This window comes from Mustela lutreola, chromosome 1 (assembly GCF_030435805.1).
Source record: "Mustela lutreola isolate mMusLut2 chromosome 1, mMusLut2.pri, whole genome shotgun sequence".
NCBI classification, from domain to species: Eukaryota; Metazoa; Chordata; class Mammalia; order Carnivora; family Mustelidae; genus Mustela; species Mustela lutreola.
This window is the reverse complement of record NC_081290.1, coordinates 56,968,427-56,986,979: the sequence shown is the minus strand read 5'-3', so window position 1 is coordinate 56,986,979 and position 18,553 is coordinate 56,968,427. Positions and strand designations below refer to the sequence as shown.

The 18,553-nt window shown below is 43.7% G+C and overlaps 1 protein-coding gene across 2 annotated transcripts in view; it reads left to right on the top strand.

The window, feature by feature from the left end:
- Window positions 1-2,287: 2,287 nt before the first annotated feature.
- Window positions 2,288-18,553, top strand: part of CD38 (CD38 molecule) — a 49,911-nt gene continuing 33,645 nt past the window's right edge. The window contains exon 1 of one of the 2 annotated variants that reach the window (XM_059165178.1): window positions 2,288-2,677. In XM_059165178.1, coding sequence (XP_059021161.1) covers window positions 2,430-2,677 — 248 coding nt within the window. In that variant the 5' untranslated portion in view covers window positions 2,288-2,429. The remainder of the gene's footprint in view (window positions 2,678-18,553) is intronic. The other variant, XM_059165170.1, reaches the window with a different exon arrangement.

The window sequence follows — 18,553 nt, the reverse complement described above, 5'->3', positions numbered from 1 at the left end:
CTTCACATATATTCTCATGAACCTACTTCATCAGGCTTTGTCCTCCATATTCCTCCAAAAACTGTTCTTGTCAAGAGCACCAATAACTCCCTGTCTGGTCTCAGTTTCTTGTCGCAGGGGTCACTCTGGCCAGGTCCCTATGCTGAAGCTCTTCTCAACCCTCTGACCTCTGCTACAGGCTCATACCCCTGGTTGAGTCTCTGAAACTGTTGTTTCTGCACACACTCTCTATGTGATCTTATTTATCCTCTTGGCTTTAAAAATTATCTGCATGATAAAGCCTCCCATATTTATGTTTCCAGCACTGACCCCTTGGATTCCAGATATTTATACCCAAGTAGCTACTTGATATCTCCTCCTGGGGGTGTAATAGGCATCCTAAACTTGCCTCCCAAACCAAATTTTTATTTGGTGACTTTTCTACCAAACCAAATCTTCATCCCCCGTCTTTCCATCACTCTAAATGGCAATGCTGTCTTCCCTTTGGTCAATTACTCAGACCAAAATTCTTGGAGTCCTCTTCGACTCCTCTTTCTTGCAAACCCCACATCCAACTCATCAGCAAATCTTGTTGCTTCTATTTTCAAAATGTTTTCAGAATCCAGCTGCTTGTTTTCTTGGCCACTTTTGTTACTACTTCCTTTTTAAAGTCACCATAAATGGTCGCGGCCTTTCCATCCTTGCTTTCCTACAATTTATTCTCAATGCAGAAGCATTGAGAATAAATCACCCAGTGACCTTGAATAGGTTAAAAATAAAATTCCCTGTCCAAAAAGTCCTTATCCTGTCCTACAGGGCTGTTAGTGATTTGGCCCTCTGCTACCCTCAGAACTTTCCTGTTCTGCCTCCCTTAACCCTGAATTCCAGTTCCAATGGCCTCCTTGCTGCTTCTGAAACTGGCCAAGGGCTTTTCTTTCTCTTTCCTTCCTTCCTTTTTTCTTCTTTTCTTTTTCCTTCCTTCCTTCCTCCTCTCCTTTCCTTCTGTCTCTCCTTCCCTCCTCCCTTCCTCCCTCCTTCTCTTTTTTCCTTTCTTCCTCCTCTCCTCTTCTTTTCTTTCTTTTCCTTTCTTTTTTTTTTTTTTAAAGATTTTATTTATTTGACAGAGAGAAATCACAAGTAGGCAGAGAGGCAGGCAGAGAGAGAGAGAGGAGGAAGCAGGCTCCCTGCTGAGCGGAGAGCCCGATGCGGGACTCGATCCTAGGACCCTGAGATCATGACCTGAGCCGAAGGCAGCGGCTTAACCACTGAGCCACCCAGGCGCCCCTTTTCTTTCTTTTCTTTTCTTTCTTTCTTTCTCTCTCATTTTCTTTCCTTCTCCTTCCTTCCTTGCTCCCACTCTCCATTTCTTTCTCCCCAGAATTTTTTGTTTTGTTTTGTTTTGCCTCAACCATGATTCCTGCTATTCCTTCCATCTGGAAAACTTTTGCCCCAGGAAGCCCTGTGGCTTGATTTTTTGCTTTCTTTAGGTCTCTGCTGAATATCACAGAGAGTCCTAGTGCTAAGGAAACTGGAAGAGAGTGCAGGGGATGTCTGAGACTAGCCACTGGATTATTTATTGAACCATCACGTAGAGTGCTTGCTGCGTACCAGACACTTTTCCAAGCTTATCCCATGGATTCTAGAATTACATCTCTAGCCTCACAGAGCAGGTAGTAGTAGCTAATATTTGTTGGATACTTAGCATGTGCCAGGCGTTGTGCTAAACACACTGTAAATATGACCTCTCTTAATCCTTACCATACCCCATGAAATAGGTAGTGCTATGATCCCTGCTTTACAGCTAAAGCACAGAGCTGTCAAGTAACTTGCCCCCTATCACTCCGGTAGTGGGTAGTGGAGCTGGGTTTGAACCCAGGCTTAACTACTGATGTCACTTGAGTTAAGGGGTAAGTGGTAAGGCTTGAGTGGAGCTTTTGAAGGGAGCTGAGCAGGCATTTGTCAAGGCTAAGAAGTAGCAGTAGAGATCTTTTCCCAGGCAGCAGACACTGCTTGTAGGCATGTGCCCAGGTAGCCAGCTTTGACACTTTGCAGGATCAGCGGTGGCTAAAGTGTAAAGTACAAGGCTGATAAAGGGAGCTGGCCGGAGAAGTACAAAGAAATATTGTCGGTTTTCCCAACACCTGCGGAGAACCCTTAAGGCAGCGGCTTTTCCCTGGAAATGCAAAGTCTGGTCTTTGTCTGATTAGGAAGCTGGCTGTGAGCGGCTGTAGTAGTAGAGGTCTTTCAAGTTCTTTAAGTCTTTATTGGTCGGCGGGCCTGGGAACTTTGCAGGAGTGGGTGGGGGGTGGGAAAGGAAGCCGAGAAAAGGCGAGTGCAAGATAAAGGGAAGTGCAGTTTCCGAACCGGGCTAACTCTTTTCTCTCTGCCTGAGCGGTGTCTGGCGGGTCACTCCTCCAACTTCGCCCGGCCGACCTCCTCAGTGGGCCCCAATGGCCAACCACAGATGCGGTTCAGTGTCTGAGGAGGAACCCTGCTGCGACATTTCCAAGAAAACCAAGATCTGTCTCTGCGTCTTTTTTGGTCTCCTGGTCGCGGTGATCATCGCGGTGCCGGTCGGTATCCTGATGTGGCGCCATCCGCTCCAGGAGTGGAAGGGGAAGGGCACCACTGCCCATTTTTACGAGATCCTCCTGGGACGGTGCTACACTTATACTCAAATCGTGCGACCTGAGCTGGGGTGAGTCGGCGTCCGTGGCGCGCGGCTGGGCGCGGCTGGGCACAGCTGGGCACAGCTGGGCACAGCTGGGCACCGCGCGCGAAACAAAGCATCTTCTATTCCGGGTCAGCAGAGAGCCCGCTGGCCAGCGCTGAGCAGGGGGTGCTGGCCTTGCCACTCCGTGCCACTCGCCAGAGTGCTTGGAGTTGGCCCCGAGTGAGCGAGCGAGCGGAAGGGGAGCGCCGGGCTCGCTGGCCCAGCCGGCTCAGCGGCGGAACCCCTGCGAAGATGCCCACCTTCTGCGCAAGGTGCACTGAGTCGGGCGGGTCCCGAGCTACCCGCGCGAAGATAACTGATAGGGGTGTGTGTGTGTGCGCGTGTGTGTGTCTGTCCTGGGGGATCGCTAGCGTTTTCTACTTTGAATGGGTTTTCTGTTCGCTGTCTCTGGCCCCAAAGTGCCCGGACAGTTACGGCTGACACCTGGTTAAGTGGCTTGTGGAGGCTGCAGGGGGTGGGGGAGCGTCAGGGGAGCCAGACCATTAAAGTAATTTTTTTTTTTTTCTGTGAGTATAAAACAGTACTTCTCGCGCGCCCAGAGATATAGCGGACCAGAGAGCCCAGTAACAAAACCAAAACAATAACAACTTTTTAAAATTGAGATAAAATTCACACTGTAAGGTGCATCCGTTCGATGGATCTGTACAGACCCTGAAAAGTCTGTGGAACCTTTCCGGACGGTTCCTCGTTCCTCCTGCCAGGTAGTTCGTAATCTCCGCTCGCTTTCTTGACTCCAGTCGCAGGGTTTGGTTTCACCCAGAGAACTCACTTTTGAAGTTGTTCATAAAGGAGAACCAGCCAGAAGTAAGACCTATTCCCCAGACTGCCCAAGGCGAGCACTGGGGGCCACGGCTTGTGCTGGGAGTTTGAAATTGCACAATTAATTCCGGCTGCGAACACGGGAAAATCCGCATTCCCCCGCCCCCGCCCCCGCCCCGTCTGGCGCGTTCTCAGCCCACCGATCCTAAGGAAGATAGCGGAGGTCTCGCTTGCACATTTTTCAAGGCCAAAGATTGCCAGGGTCGCTTAAGTGCTTTGTTTCCGAGTAATTAAATAGTTAATTGAGAAACCAGAAGTTGAGCCGTTCCTTCAGGTTGCACTTAAAAGTAGCAATAAAATCGAGCGCTATCTGATCTGACATGTAATGATAAATGCCGTCTTTTAATTTTCATCTTAGTGTAACAGTTCTAAAATTTTTGTTGTTGCTCAGTCATCTTTGGTAAATTTACACTGTTGGTGAGATGATCACCACGGACTTGCAAGCCAGATGCACCACAGAAGCCACATGGCATGCTAGTGTTTGTCAGGGCACTGGCTCAGTATTAAGCACACACACTCACACACAAATATATATAGATAAAAATACAGATCTCCAGCGTACGCACGCAGGTATATGGACATGTACATACATAGGTATTTGTGTGTATGTTCAAAAATAACAGAAGAGGATATCTGTTGTTAATATTTCCTGAGCATCCTTCCAGATACCTCACAATACATGCACATAGGCGCGCTGTAGAGATGGGTTAGTAGTTAGTACGTCCTGCATGCCAGGCGCTTAAGAAATACACATTCATTGAATCCTTCACTCTTTGAGGCACTTAACTATGGCCATCCCTATTTTACATATGAACAAACTGAAGGGCAGAGTGTGAGTAAATTGTCCAGATTTGGGCTCCAGAGACGGAACTCAGCCTCTACACTATGCCTGTGCTGCTTATAGAAGGTCTGTAAGTAGAGTGACCATTAAATGTATTGACCATGCATGGGACTTTTTGAAAAGAAAGGGGATGCTGTTAATTATACCGACTCAGTAGACTTAAACTAGAATATGTGATCACTTTATCCTTGGGTGGTTTAAGAGCACACACTAGGAGACCTGCTGCTTGGATTTAAGACTTGGCTCTGTCACAGTGTAATTTTGGGCAGATTACTTACTTTCTCTGTGCTGCAGTGCACTAAGCCGTAAAATGGAATGAGGGTATCCACCACGTGTGGGAATTCTGAGGATCAGGAGGGACAATCCTGATAATGTAGTGAGTCATAATGCTATTGTTTTCAGAACTGCAGTATCACAGACATCTTTCAACAGTGATAAATATAGATCAAGGCCAACATCAAAATGGATAGCTAGTATTAAATTTATTGAAATCACAATCCAGTAAATCAGTCCTCCAGTGATGGAATTTATGCTGTTTCTAATTTTCTTTTAACTGATCTTTTTAATTGTTTTTTTAAAAATATATTTTTTATTTTTTTATTAACATATAATGTATTATTAGCTCCAGGGGTACAGGTCTGTGAATCACCAGGTTTACACACTTCACAGCACTCACCATAGCACCTACCTTCCCCAATGTCCATAACCCTACCTCCCTTCTCCCAACCCCCTTCCCTCCAGCAACCCTCAGTTTGCTTTGGGAGATTAAGTGCCTCTTAACGGTTTGTCTCCCTCCGGATCCCATCTTGTTTCATTTATTCTTTTCCTACTTTTCCTAACCCCCACATTGCCTCTCAACTTCCTCATATCAGGGAGATCATATGATGATTGTCTTTCTCTGATTGACTTATTTCGCTAAGCACAATACCCTTTAGTTCCATCCATGTTGTCGCAAATGGCAAGATTTCATTTCTTTTGATGGCTGCATGGTATTCCATTGTATATATATACCACATCTTCTTTTTTTTTTTTTTTTTTTTTTAAAGATTTATTTATTTATTTGATAGACAGAAATCACAAGGAGGCAGAGAGGCAGGCAGAGAGAGGAGGAAGCAGGCTCCCTGCCAAGCAGAGAGCCCGATGCGGGACTCGATCCCAGGACCCTGGGATCACGACCTGAGCCGAAGGCAGAGGCTTTAACCCACTGAGCCACCCAGGCGTCCCTATACCACATCTTCTTGATCCCTTCAGCTGATCTTGTTTTTTAATTAAGCACATGGCCTTGGAGATCTTTCAGTGTTAGTACATGTAGATTTACCACATTATTTTTAACAGCTCATGGTATCCCACCAGGTAGAGGGAACTGTTGGGACAGAAAATTAGTTACCAATTTTCAGGCCTGTTCATTCATTCAGCAGATACTTGCCGAGTATCTACTAAGTGCCAGGCAGTGATCTACTACCGACGACGCGGGAGTGGAAGACAAACTTCCCACTCAGGAAACTTTCATTCCTCTTGGGAGTCACGTGCTTCAGTGAATGTCTTTGTATATATATTTCTGTGCGCTTACAGGAGTGTTTTTGTAGGAGAGGTTTTTGGTGGTGGAATGGCTGGATCAAAGGGCGGATTGTCCATATTTTAAATTTTGATAAGAATTTCTAAATCCCTTCAAAATAACAGTACCATTTTAGGCTTCCATTACTATCTATCACAGAACATGCTTTCCATTGCTCAACAGTATCAACTTTTTTTTTTTTACTTATGAGAAAAATGGCTCCTAATTGTTCTCTGATTATCAGAGGGTGTCAGCATGTTGTATATAGTAAATGGTCACTTACATTTTTATCTGTGAATTTTCTGTTCAGACCCATGCTAATTTCCACTGAGCTGATTATTTATTTCTTTTTAGGGCAGTTTGTTATATATTGAAGATCCTATATATGGTATTTTCTTCTTCTCTGGTCACTGTCCTTGGAATCCTTGTGATTTCTGTTGTGCAAATGACTCCCTGCCCCAGACTTGACCTTCAAGGTTATGACTCTTTGATCAATAATCTGTTTCCTTCTATGTTATTGCAAGTCTGGCATGCTGATGTCTTCTCTTCTAGTCATACCCTCTTAACATCAGAAATCTTTTCTCTGGGGCACCTGGATGGCTCAGTTGGTTAAGCTTTCCACTCTTCATTTCGGTTCAGGTTGTGATCTCAGGGTCCTCAGATGAGCCTCCGGAGTCCAGCTTCATGCTCAGCAGGGAGTCTGCTTGAGTTGCTTTCTCTCCTGCCCCCACCCCTCCCTTTGCACTTGTGCACGCACACTCTCTCTCTCTCAAATAAATAAAAATCTTTAAAAAAAATCAAAAAACAAAAAACAGTAACAATGTTCTCTGTGCCTATCCAGCCTTCATGAATAGTCTCCTTGAGGTATTTCTGAGCTCAGCCTGCCACACTCACTTCCAATCCTGATGCCACATTGTGGTAGCCAGGGCTCTCCAGGGAGACACAAAGAGGTGGGGAGAGGCAGAGATGGGGGGAGAGGAGAGGTTTATTTTAAGGCATTGGCTCCCATGCTTGTGGTGGTCAACAGGTCCAAAATCTGAAGGGCTGGGCAGACAGGCTAGAGACCTAGGAAAGAGTTGATGTTGCAGCTTGTGTCTGAAGGTTATTTGCAGACAGAAGTCTCTTTTCCTTTGGAGGGGTCAGTCTTTTCTTAAAGGCATACGGCTGGCTGATGAATGGGAACCATCATTATGGAGGGTAACATGTCTTAACTCAGAGTCCATTCATTTAAATATAACATGCACACGTGTGTGTGACCAAATATGTGGGTACCTTAGGTCCTGCCAAGTTGACATGGAGAGTGAACCATCATGCAGATGTTTTAGGTTCTCCAGAAAAAACATGTCATTTCCAGATACCACTTTCTGTGTTGGTTCTTGATTGCTGATAAACTACCCTAAACTGTGGTGATGGAAAACAACAGCCATTTAATATCTTTTACAATCATGTGTTGTCTAAGATCAGTTGGAAGGTCTTTTCACTGATGTCAGCTGTATTCATTCATCTGGGAGGTTGACTTGACTGGAACCCCCCAAACGTTGTACTTATGCAATGGTGCCTGGGTTTTGTGAGGCTGGCTGGGCTTCTTTTTCTGTGTCCTCTCAGGGCCTCTCCTCAATTTCTTCAGAGCTCATAAACTCTTTAAAGTGAAGTCTGGCAGGCCTTCTTTTAAAAAAAAAAATTCAATGCAATTAATTAACATATAATGTATTATTTGTTTTGGAGGTAGAGTTCAGTGATTCATTAGTCATATGTAACACCCAGGGCTCATCACATCCTGTGTCCTCCTGAATGCCCATCCCCCAGTTACCCCATCCCCCACCCTCTCCCTTCCAGCAACCCTCAGTTTGTTTCCTACGATTAAGAGTCTCTTATGGTTTGTCTCCCTCTCTGACTTCATCTTGTTTTATTTTGTCCGGTCTTCCCCTATGATCCTCTTCTTTTGTTTCTTAAATGCCACGTATGAGTGGGATCATATGATAATTGTCTTTCTCTGATTCTGGAGGGGCCTTCTCAAAGTTAGCTAGCACCCATAGCTAACACAGCATCCCTTCTCCCACATTCTAAAGGTTAGAACAGTCACCAGGCCTGTCCAGCTTCAAGACAGAAAACAAGCCCTACCCCATGATGAGAAGAGTAACAAAAATTTTGTGGGTGGCTTTAACCCTGTGTCTTTACATTAGCTTTTAAACGTTTATTTCCTTCTTGTCTCTTTTGTTCTTTTGTTACATCTATTGCTCTTTACACATTATTATCTTTTATTAACTAGATTTAATAATGATAGAAATCTGATACATGCCTCCTTGAATATAAGCTCATTGAGTATAGAAATTTTTTTTTAAAGATTTTATTTATTTATTTGACAGAGAGAGATCACAAGTAGGCAGAGAGGCAGACAGAGAGAGAGAGAGAGAGAGGAGGAAGCAGGCTCCCTGCCGAGCAGAGAGCCCGATGCGGGACTCGATCCCACGACCCTGAGATCATGACCTGAGCCGAAGGCAGTGGCTTAACCCACTGAGCCACCCAGGTGCCCCGAGTATAGAAATTTTTTATTGAGTGATAGATGTCGAGGACCTAAAATGGTGCCTGCAATATAATAAGCAAAAATAGTTCATTGAATTAAATGAATGGTATAGAAGCCAGTATATTACAAATAATAAGAAACAAACAAAGCTATAATAAATAAACTTCTCCAACAAACTTTTCCATACCATTTCTCCCAAATCCATCAATCTCTATTTTGGCTTTTAAGGTGTTGATTTTTCTTTTATGTAAATAGCTTCTCAGTATTTCTTTGTAGATCTTAGGACTCTATTTTCATATATTCCTTTTCCAAAGCCTCTGACCGCCCCTAGAAGTCACTTTCTGCCAGTCTTTGAGTGTGGGTTGGCGAACATTGAAACTTGTCCCTGCTTGTTGAGCTGGGATTTTTTTAAGTTCAGCCAGGAGCATTAAATGCAGATGACACGTGGTTCTGATGTCTCAAGATCACATTCAGGAGCTGCAGTCCATCCTGAGATGGCCCTCAGCTTGTGAGACCTGAGAGACATCCAGCCATGACTCCCCAGAGGGTTAGCAGATGCCTAGTGCTCTTGATAGTGTGGGAGAGTGTCACCTGTCGGGGCAATAGTTGGGAGCAGGGGATGCAGGAAGGTGGGGCACAGTCTGCAGGAGGAAATGGAGAGCCACCACATCCAGAGATGGACTGGGTTCAGAGAGGCCCTCACTGGTACATTACGGTTCCAGGAAGCTTCTTGCCTTGGGGAATGCCAACCCTCCCCATAAATTTTGGCCATCAGTGATAGCTGCTGGCTGTTGAGGGACAGGAGTGGGCATTCCTCAGACAGCTCTCTTCATCCCTGCTCCATGCAAGTGGGGTTCCCAAAGAGAGAGACACTTTTATTCACCCCTGCACCCCTGTCATTGCTCATCACATTATAGTCCCTTAGTAGATGCTGGTTAAGCTGGACTCAGTCAGGTCCCCGTCATGCTGGTAGAAGCATAAACATACACCATGAGACACTTCATAGAGAACGTTCTGCATCCGTTTTATTCTGCTTGCTGTTGATCACAGACAGCTGTATCAGCTACACTGGGCCTGTACTGACTGTTCTTTCTGATTCTTTTTCTTCACTTCTCAATTTCTTTTGCTTCTCCTTCCTCTTCAGAATTTCTAGCAAGATTTTTCAAGGGACAGTTCTTCATTTTTACTACCCCAGGCCTCCCATTTCAGTGACTTTAGCGTTTTATTTATGTCTACTCAGTAAAATTCGTGAGTTCAAAATGTACAAGATAGCAAATTCTTGCAAACACATAGTAGAGACTCGCTGTGTGCCTGGTGCTAGGGCCACTGTGGGATGCGGGGTGGGGTGCTTCAGAGAGTCTGAAAACACCAGGCCTGGTGAACACACCAGGGTCCTGCAGGGAGGTCTGGGATGACTGGCCTGGAGACAGCATTGTGCAGGGGCAGGGTGATCTGTAATGGCACACGGCTGTGTCCATGGGCAAGAGGGGCCCTGTGGAGGGCAGAGTGGTTTCTGTTCTCTAAAACCTTTACTAGATTCTGTAGGGGGGTGTAAGAGGTACTCAGCTACCCATCAAACAAGAAAATATGTGAAATGCTGTGAGTCAAGTTCCTGCACCACACCACAGAGATTCAGAAATGAGCACTACCTGCCTGATGGAGCAGAGTCAGGAAGGACCCCACGAGAGAAGTAGCATATGAGGTCTTTCTTTGATGACGGAATTTCAGCAAAGGGTTTTCTGAACAGTGTGTGTTAACCTATTCAATGAATCTGGGAGACAGATAAGCTGCTGCTCCTGGGGAAAGACTGGCCAATGGTTGGATCAAAACTCTTTATAAAGAGTATGGGACTTTGACAAGACCCTGCTGGTGAGAGGGTGAGGACCTCATGTTAGCCCACACACAATGTGGAGAGTATAAGCATGACCATATTTGAACAGGACAGGATTGTGTAGCATGTTTTCCCTGTGGGTGGTGGAATGACTTCCTGTTCAATATCTGTATTTCCAGTGAGACCCTGAACTTCATTAGGGCAGAGTCAAGTTGACAGCCTCATATTCATCTGTGTGTCCTAAGTTCTTAGGACTATGGTTGTCAGGCTTCCTTTAACCCTATGTTTCATGCTGGTGTTCTAAGGCACATCAGTGGCCAGAGTCTTAGATGCACCGGACTGAATGGGGAAGGTCAAATTGGGAAGGTGAAACTGGTTTTCCAAGGGCGGGACATGGGTGCATGGGTGTAGCTGTGATTGTATATGGGGAAGTTGGACCACAGGGCTGAGTTATCTTTGGAAGGAAGGGTGGAGTACACAGGCAAGTAAACAAAACTGCGAGGGTTGAGATGCTATCAGGACACCCGAGAGAATGTAGCTGTGGGGTAGAATCTTCTAGAAGGAAAGGCTACTTGAAAGCCCTGGGAGCACCCCAGATGGCTGAGTGGGGGAAAGCAGAGATGAGAGGAGATGGAAAAGGAAAGCTGCTACTTCTGTGTTTCACTTCAGAAGTTCCTAGAAAGGTCAGGAGCGCTGCCCGCTAATGTCACGCCCATGCTTCTGGTTCTGGTATCATTATTAACAGCCGAGGGAAGTGGTGGTGTCTACCTAGAGAAAACTTTTGTTCTTTATCACAACGAACACTCACGACCTCTCTGCTTCCCCCTTTCCTCTTTGGAGAGAAAGCCCTTGGAAAATTGTTGCCAAAGTTCGCTTAGAAATTTTGAAGAGAGAATGGTTGAGAATCCATGTTTATGGGTTGTTAGCAATGTACTCGGAACCTCACATAGTTGGTTTTGTTATCAGAATCCTGTCAGAAAAGTCTCATGACACATCCTGTGGTGGAGGAAATGAAGCCCGAGAGAGGTTAAATAATTTCGCTTCTCCTGCAGTTGGTTAGAGCAGGCTGGGTAATTTGTGGGGCCCAGTGAAAATGAAAATGTGGGACCCATTGTTCAAAAAGTAGGAAAAAGCTTTTACTTTCCTCTGAGGTCTTGTCACCAGCTGGATGGTTTTCACTTGCTATTTAATGTTGAGTCCCCTTGGGCACCAGGAGTCCTGCAGGGACACAGCTGACCTTCACAAGTGCCTGGAGCTGCTCTGCACAACTTGGGACACGGGGAAGGTGCCCCTGATCCCACCCAGATGCGCTCAGCTCCTGCTGGGGTTGGGGTGTGGCAGCCTGAGAACCCATCCCAGGGAGATGTGAGCCAAGGCTTCAAGCTCCCCAGTGCAGGCTCCAGCACTCCATTGGCCTTGTCTCACAAGACACAAAGCAGATAAAATTATTAAGAATTTTTGGACAGCAACTGCAGAACATTACACTCCTGGACCTGAGCCCAGGACCCCATGTGACTGCATTGGTCAGAGGCCTGTGAAGTTGGCTTTGTAGTTAGTAAGTAGCAGAAACCCATCTCTTTCCATTCTTGGCGTCATCAGACCCATTAGACTGATGGAAAACTGAGGCATGCAGTGATTTTTGTTGTTGTTTTTGTTGCTGTTCCTAAGGACCAGAGCTGGTAAGTGGTAGAGGTGGTTTTTTTTTTTTTTTTTTTTTAAAGATTTTATTTATTTATTTGTCAGAGAGAGAGAGAGCGAGAGCGAGCACAGGCAGACAGAGTGGAAGGCAGAGTAAGAGGGAGAAGCAGGCTCCCTGCGGAGCAAGGAGCCCGATGTGGGACTCGATCCCAGGACGCTGGGATCATGACCTGAGCCGAAGGCAGCTGCTTAACCAACTGAGCCACCCAGGCATCCCTAGAGGTGGTTTTTGAACTGACAGATGACACTGCCTAAAGCCATCACATCATAAAGCTCCAAAAGAGTGTGTTCTCAGCTCGTCTCATGCCCTCAGGCAATCCATTCCAAAGATAAGAGCATTTGTAAAGTCTCCAGATGGAGGTATGTATTACTTTCTCTGTCTCAAAGATGAGTCCTGAGGCTGCATTGTGAGGTCCTTGGGCTCCTCCTTTTAGGGAAGCAAGGTCCTAGAGCCCAGAGCTTTGTCTCTGTACTTCAGAAGCTATTATGGACTGTTAAGGTAAAGCAGCAGAATGCCCAGTCCTGCCTGGTGGCCAAGCCAGTTTCTTTGTGGCTTATCTTTCCTGTTGAGCCATCTCCTCCCAGAGCTTGGTCAGGAAAGATGTAGGGCACACTCTGCACTCCTAATCCTGTGCCTGTAGAGGGCCTTGCTGATTGATCACACTTCACTGGGTGGGCCTGGCCCAGCCTCAACATGGTCTACACAGCAGGCTGGGTAGATGCTATCAGTTCGTTGGAGCTGTTCCAAGAGATGACATCTGTTTGTGATTCAGTGTCAGAATCATGTTGCTTGTCAGCCTAGATAGATACGTTTAAGTATTTTTTTTTTTTTTTTTAAGTAGGCTCCACACTGGGGCCTGAACTTACGACCTGAGATCAAGACCTGAGCAGACATCAAGAGTTGGATGCTTAACTGATAGAGCCACCTGAGAGCCCCTGTTAAGTACTTTTTATCCCACCTGGGGATAGTCACCATCCATTTTCAGTCCTGGATGCTTAAGTTCAAAGGTGACTAACAAGTGAAGAGGTCGTAAGGAAGGGGCAGCAGGAGGAGAAACTGGATCACAAAATTCAAGGGGCTCGGGCAGCTTGATTTGGAGGAATTTGATGGGACAGAGTATCGGTGACCAAGTGGTCTCTACTGGTCAAGGGATAGTCCTGATGCCCGGGTGTGTATTGTGTTGCTCTCTCTATAAGGCCAACTCAAAGCCTCAGATAGCAAAAAGTCAAGAAAAACGGCCAACAGGTGCACAGTTCATCACAATTTGAGTTCATTTGTCAGAGTAGAAGTTTCAAAAAGTTAAGAGCTTGACTTTCATTAACGTACAAAATCAGTGCATGCCAAAGATTTATTTCCTCCTTTATGGAGGAATCAGTGAAATGATAAAGTCAGTATAAAGAACACCTTGGGAGCACTGAGTATTTATACATATTCAAAATAGAATATTAGTGGGGCGCCTTGGTGGCTCAGTGGTTAAGCCGCTGCCTTCGGCTCAGGTCATGATCTCAGGGTCCTGGGATCGAGTCCCGCATCGGGCCCTCTGCTCAGCAGGGAGCCTGCTTCCTCCTCTCTCTCTGCCTGCCTCTCTGTCTGTCAAATAAATAAATAAAATCTTTATAAAAAATAGAATATTAGAATTAGGCTGATAGGTTAGATATAAAACTGGTTAATGTTGCACAAGTTAATTAAAAGCTATAACCTTTGGGGTATATCTTTTCTATCAGACAGAAATTATTTGCATCTTTAACCAACCACATGTATATTGTTAGCATCTAACTTCATAAACTTTGATAGTAAATAGGAAAGGCAAAGACACATTCTGCTACATGATTAAATATTTCTAGGGGCAACCTATCAATGTTTTTGTAAGATACTGAAAGGATTCTACCCACCTTTTTGCCATATTTCCAGATGCTAAGTGTTTTTGTAACACATTTATTCAGTAAGTGTTTCTCAAGCTCCTTTTATGTCCTACAAACTCTTCTAGATCCTGGGCATATAACAATGGACAAAATAGATTAGGTTCTTGTTTACATGGGTCTTTTATTCTAGTGGGATTGGAGTATAGTGGATAAAACAGGAAAATACACAGTATGGCAGATGGTGGAAAGTTCCTAAAAAGAGTGCTCAGCAGTAGTCTTAAGGTGTTAAGTACAATAATAGATAAGAAAGGCTTCCCTGAAAACTAACATTTTAGCAAAGATCTGTATAAGGAGGGAGAGCAAACCTAGAAACATCTGGGAGAGGCTTCTGGGCAAAAGGAAGAACAAAGACAAAGGCAAAGGGAAGCAACAAGAACACTATGATTGGATCTTCTGTTAGGGAAACGCTTTAAAAATGTTAAACTAGACAAAATAGTCAACCCCCTTTACCTAATCCCCATTGTTGATGACTAACATTCTGCTCTTAATCTATCTCCTCACTTTTCCCCCCTAAAGAACTTCATTTATTTAAACCATTTTATTTTTTATTTATTTATTTTTTAAACCATTTTATTTTTAAGATTTATTTATTTATTTGAGAGAAAGAAACAATATGGCAGGGAGGGGCAGAGGGAGAGGAAGAGAGAATCTTTTTTTTTTTTTTTTAATTCTTTTTATTAACATATTATGTATTATCTGCCCCACGGGTACAGGTCGGTGAATTATCAGGCTTACACATTTCATAGCACTTACCATAGCACATACCCTCCCGGATGTCTATAACCCAGCCACTCTATCCCTACCCACAACACCCCCGCCCCCACCCCCAGCAGCCCTCAGTTTGTTTTGTGAGATTGAGTCTCTTCCGGTTTGTCTCCCTCGCAATCCCGTATTGCTTCATTTGGGAGGAGAGGATGTTGAAGCAGATTCTGCATCCAGATCCAGGCCAATCCCATGACCCTGAGATCGTGACTAGAGTTGAAACCAAGAGTTCTATGCTTAACCAACTGTGCCACCCAGGCACCCCTATTTACTTATTTATTTTTAAAGCAGGCTCCATACACAGTGTGGAGCCCAGTGTGGGTCCTGAACTCATGGCTCAAGATCAAGACCTGAGCTGAGATCAAGAGTCAGGTGCTCAACCAGGTGCCCCTCCCCTAAAGTACTTTAAAAGCAAATTCCTGACTTCATATCATTTTGTCTGTCAATGCTTCAGTTTGTATCTCTAACAAAAAATAACATTAGAAAAACATATTTGACATACCATTGTCACACCTGACAAAACTGAGACTAATTCTTCAATATTACCTGTATCCACCCTGTTTATTTTTTCATGAGTTTCTTAAAAATACGGTTTTATGATGGATTTGTTCAAATAAAAATCCACACGTTGCATGAGGCTACTTTATCCTTTAAGTAATATCTTAAAGGATATCTTAAGCATCCTTTAAAAAAAATCTTACTTTTATGTATTCTCTGCACTCAAAAAAGGGCTCATGTTGAACTCATGACCTCAAGAGCAGGAGTCATATGCTTCATTGACTGAGCCAGTCAGGTGCCCCTCTTAAGCATCCTTTAACTCCTAGCCATTTTTCCTTCTCCATTTTTTAATGCCTGTTAATTTTGAAGAGACTGCGGAGACAGATTGGATTTGAGGGTAAGCAGGAATGCATTCCAGAAGGAGCCATGGATTTCATCAGTTGCAGCAGGAGGGACATAATGTCACAGCACCCCGCATTTAGGGGGTTAACAGAATTGGGTATTATCTGCTTGATTCATTTATTATAAAGTTCTTCAACAACTTTTCATTTAATTAGCTTGGCACAATTTGGGGATTATTGCCAAGATCAATTATGTCCATAGGGGCTATACAATGGATATTTTATAATTTTAAGACATCTTCTGCATTTATTTACTCTGATTCATCTAAACAGAAGCCTTTCTTTCACCCAACATTTGGATGCCTTGAAATACGGTCCAAAAAGAAAGGCAGGATAGATGCTTGATTCTTTTTCTTTATTGATCAGTTTGCAGAATAATGGGCTAATGCCCTATCAACATCTAGAGATGACCAACAAGTTTCTTTTTGGTTTCAGGTCTGTAACATTAAAAAAAAAATTTGTTTTTATTAACATATGGGTGCTTGGGTGGCTCAGTTGGTTAAGTGACTGCCTTCAACTCTGGTCATGATCCTGGAGTCCCGGGATCGAGTCCCACAGGGCTCCCAGCTCCACGGGGAGTCTGCTTCTCCCTCTGACCTTCTTCTTGCTCATGCTCTCTCTCTCAAATAAATAAACAAAATATTGGGGTGCCTGGGTGGCTCAGTGGATTAAGCCTCTGCTTTCGGCTCAGGTCATGATCCCAGGGTTCTGGGATCGAGCCCCGCTTTGGGCTCTCTGGTCGGTGGGGAGCCTGCTTCCTCTCTCTCTCTGCCTGCCTGCCTATTTGTGATCTCTCTCTGTCAAATAAATAAATAAAATCTTAAAAATAAATAAGTAGATAAATAAAATATTAAAAAAAATTTTAAATTAACATATAATGTATTATTAGCCCCAGGGGCATAGGTCTGTAAATCACCAGGTTTACACACTTCACAGCACTCACCATAGTGAGGTCTGTAACATTTAAAAAATAAATCACGTATGGTCATTTTTACCAAGCCATTCAACTTGGTATTCATAGTTTTTTTTTTTTTTTGAAAGGTTTTTCTTGTTGCACTTACCCATTTTAAGTACAATTTAATTAAGTTATATAATTAAAGCAACAGGTATAAGCATATTTACAAATAGATAAACAAGCAAGTTGGGTGTGGTAGACAGCAGCCTATTGATTACGCAGAGAGAATGGATACTGTTGGTGCCTACAGGGAGTCACAGAGACAGGGGTCAGGTAAGTGTTTTGCAATAAAAATGAATTGAGATGTGGTCAGGTATTTTTTTCTTGCCATTAAGGAACAGAAAATTACCAAGACAAAGTTTTGTTTTTTGTTTTTTAAGTAGGTTCCACACCCAAGGTGGTGCTCAAACCCACCGCCCTGAGGTCAAGAGTTGGATGCTCTACTGACTGAGCCAGCTGGCTGCCCCAAGACAGAACAGAACAGGAAAGTGAATGAGATAAAATCAAGAGTTGATTTTGTGTACGTGGGTGTGTGTATGTGCTTGCACGTGTGGGTGTTTCAAGGATTCAGGGTTTGCTAGGGGAGGTAGAATTATGTTTGCGGATTTACGTAGTTGATGTGAGCGGGGATCGTCTTTTTTCAACAAAATCTCCCCAGTAAGTATCTACTGTGGAGCGTGGGGATGATGAGACTCTTGTTTTGAAGACAAAAACGTAAAAGCCGAGATCAGAAATTTGACAAATAAATGGAGCAAGAGAATATCTTTTTATTTTCCCTCTGCAGTGACTCTCACTTTTTCTAATTACAAAAATAAAACAAGCCATTGGAGGACATTGAGAAAAATACAAAAATAGAAGAATACAAAATCACTTGACCCCCAAAGTGGAAATTCTAAGTAGTGAATGCCACAATTGCCCTCCCCCCCAAGATAGTAGATTCACAAAAGGAAGATAATAGAGCTGGTTAAATGAACGGTTTCAGTATACGTAATTAAAAAAACATTATTTGACAGAGATTAGGTGCACATGCAGGGGGAGGAGGAGAGGGAGAAGCAGGATCCCTGGTGAGCAGGGAGCCCGATGTGGGGCTCGATTCCAGGACCCTCAGCATATACATTTTATAGATATAATTCAAATGTCTTTTATACTATGACATTTAGGAAAATCACTAAGCTCGGTTTTCTACTTCTTGGTAGAATGTATCAAACATGATGCATCCACGTGGTAGAAAGTTATCTAGGTCTTTGGTCCTTGGATGTTTTGAAGCAGTAAAGTCTAATTTGAAGGGACATGAGTAATTCTCCAAGACATATTTTTACTTGGCCTCCATCTGTACTGGCCTCAATACCATTCAAATGTTACTTTTATTATGACTATCCAGCAAATATTATGGAGCCATTGCTGTGTTTGGCCCCTCATAGTTTTATTGCAAATTTCATAATAAACGTACTTACCTCATTATCTCAGTTCCTGGGCATAAGAGTTTGTTGATGAATTAACTTAACCCAGAGTAGTGTCCAAGTTAGTAATTATATCTCCTTGGGAATTCTTCAAGAGCAAAGAAAGACTGAAAACAAATAAACTGTGAGAGATCTAAAATTACAAAGGAACATTTGAGACTTGGGTCAAAGACAGTGGATCACATTTTGGGGAACTTCCTTCCTGTTTTAGCACTTCTCTCTGGATTCAATTTTTTCAAGGTGACTTTTGAACCTCTGGATGGGAACACATCAGTTTACCACTGAAAACTGTCCTCTTTGTACTTGCTATGTCTTTTTCCTTCTTTAATATTCCTTATTCTCATGTCAGTATCTCCTCTCAATTTGTCTTTTTTTTTTTTTTTTAACTGAAGATGTTAAATTATGAACATTTTGAACACACTGAAATGTTAGGGAATAATATTACAGATACCTATCTACATATCATACAGAGTTAGCAGGTGCAACATGTTTGCTTTCCATCTTTTTTCCTAGGGTTTTTTTGCTTGCTTGTTTGCTTTTGAGTTTCAGTCTCCATGAATTTGAACTTGCAAC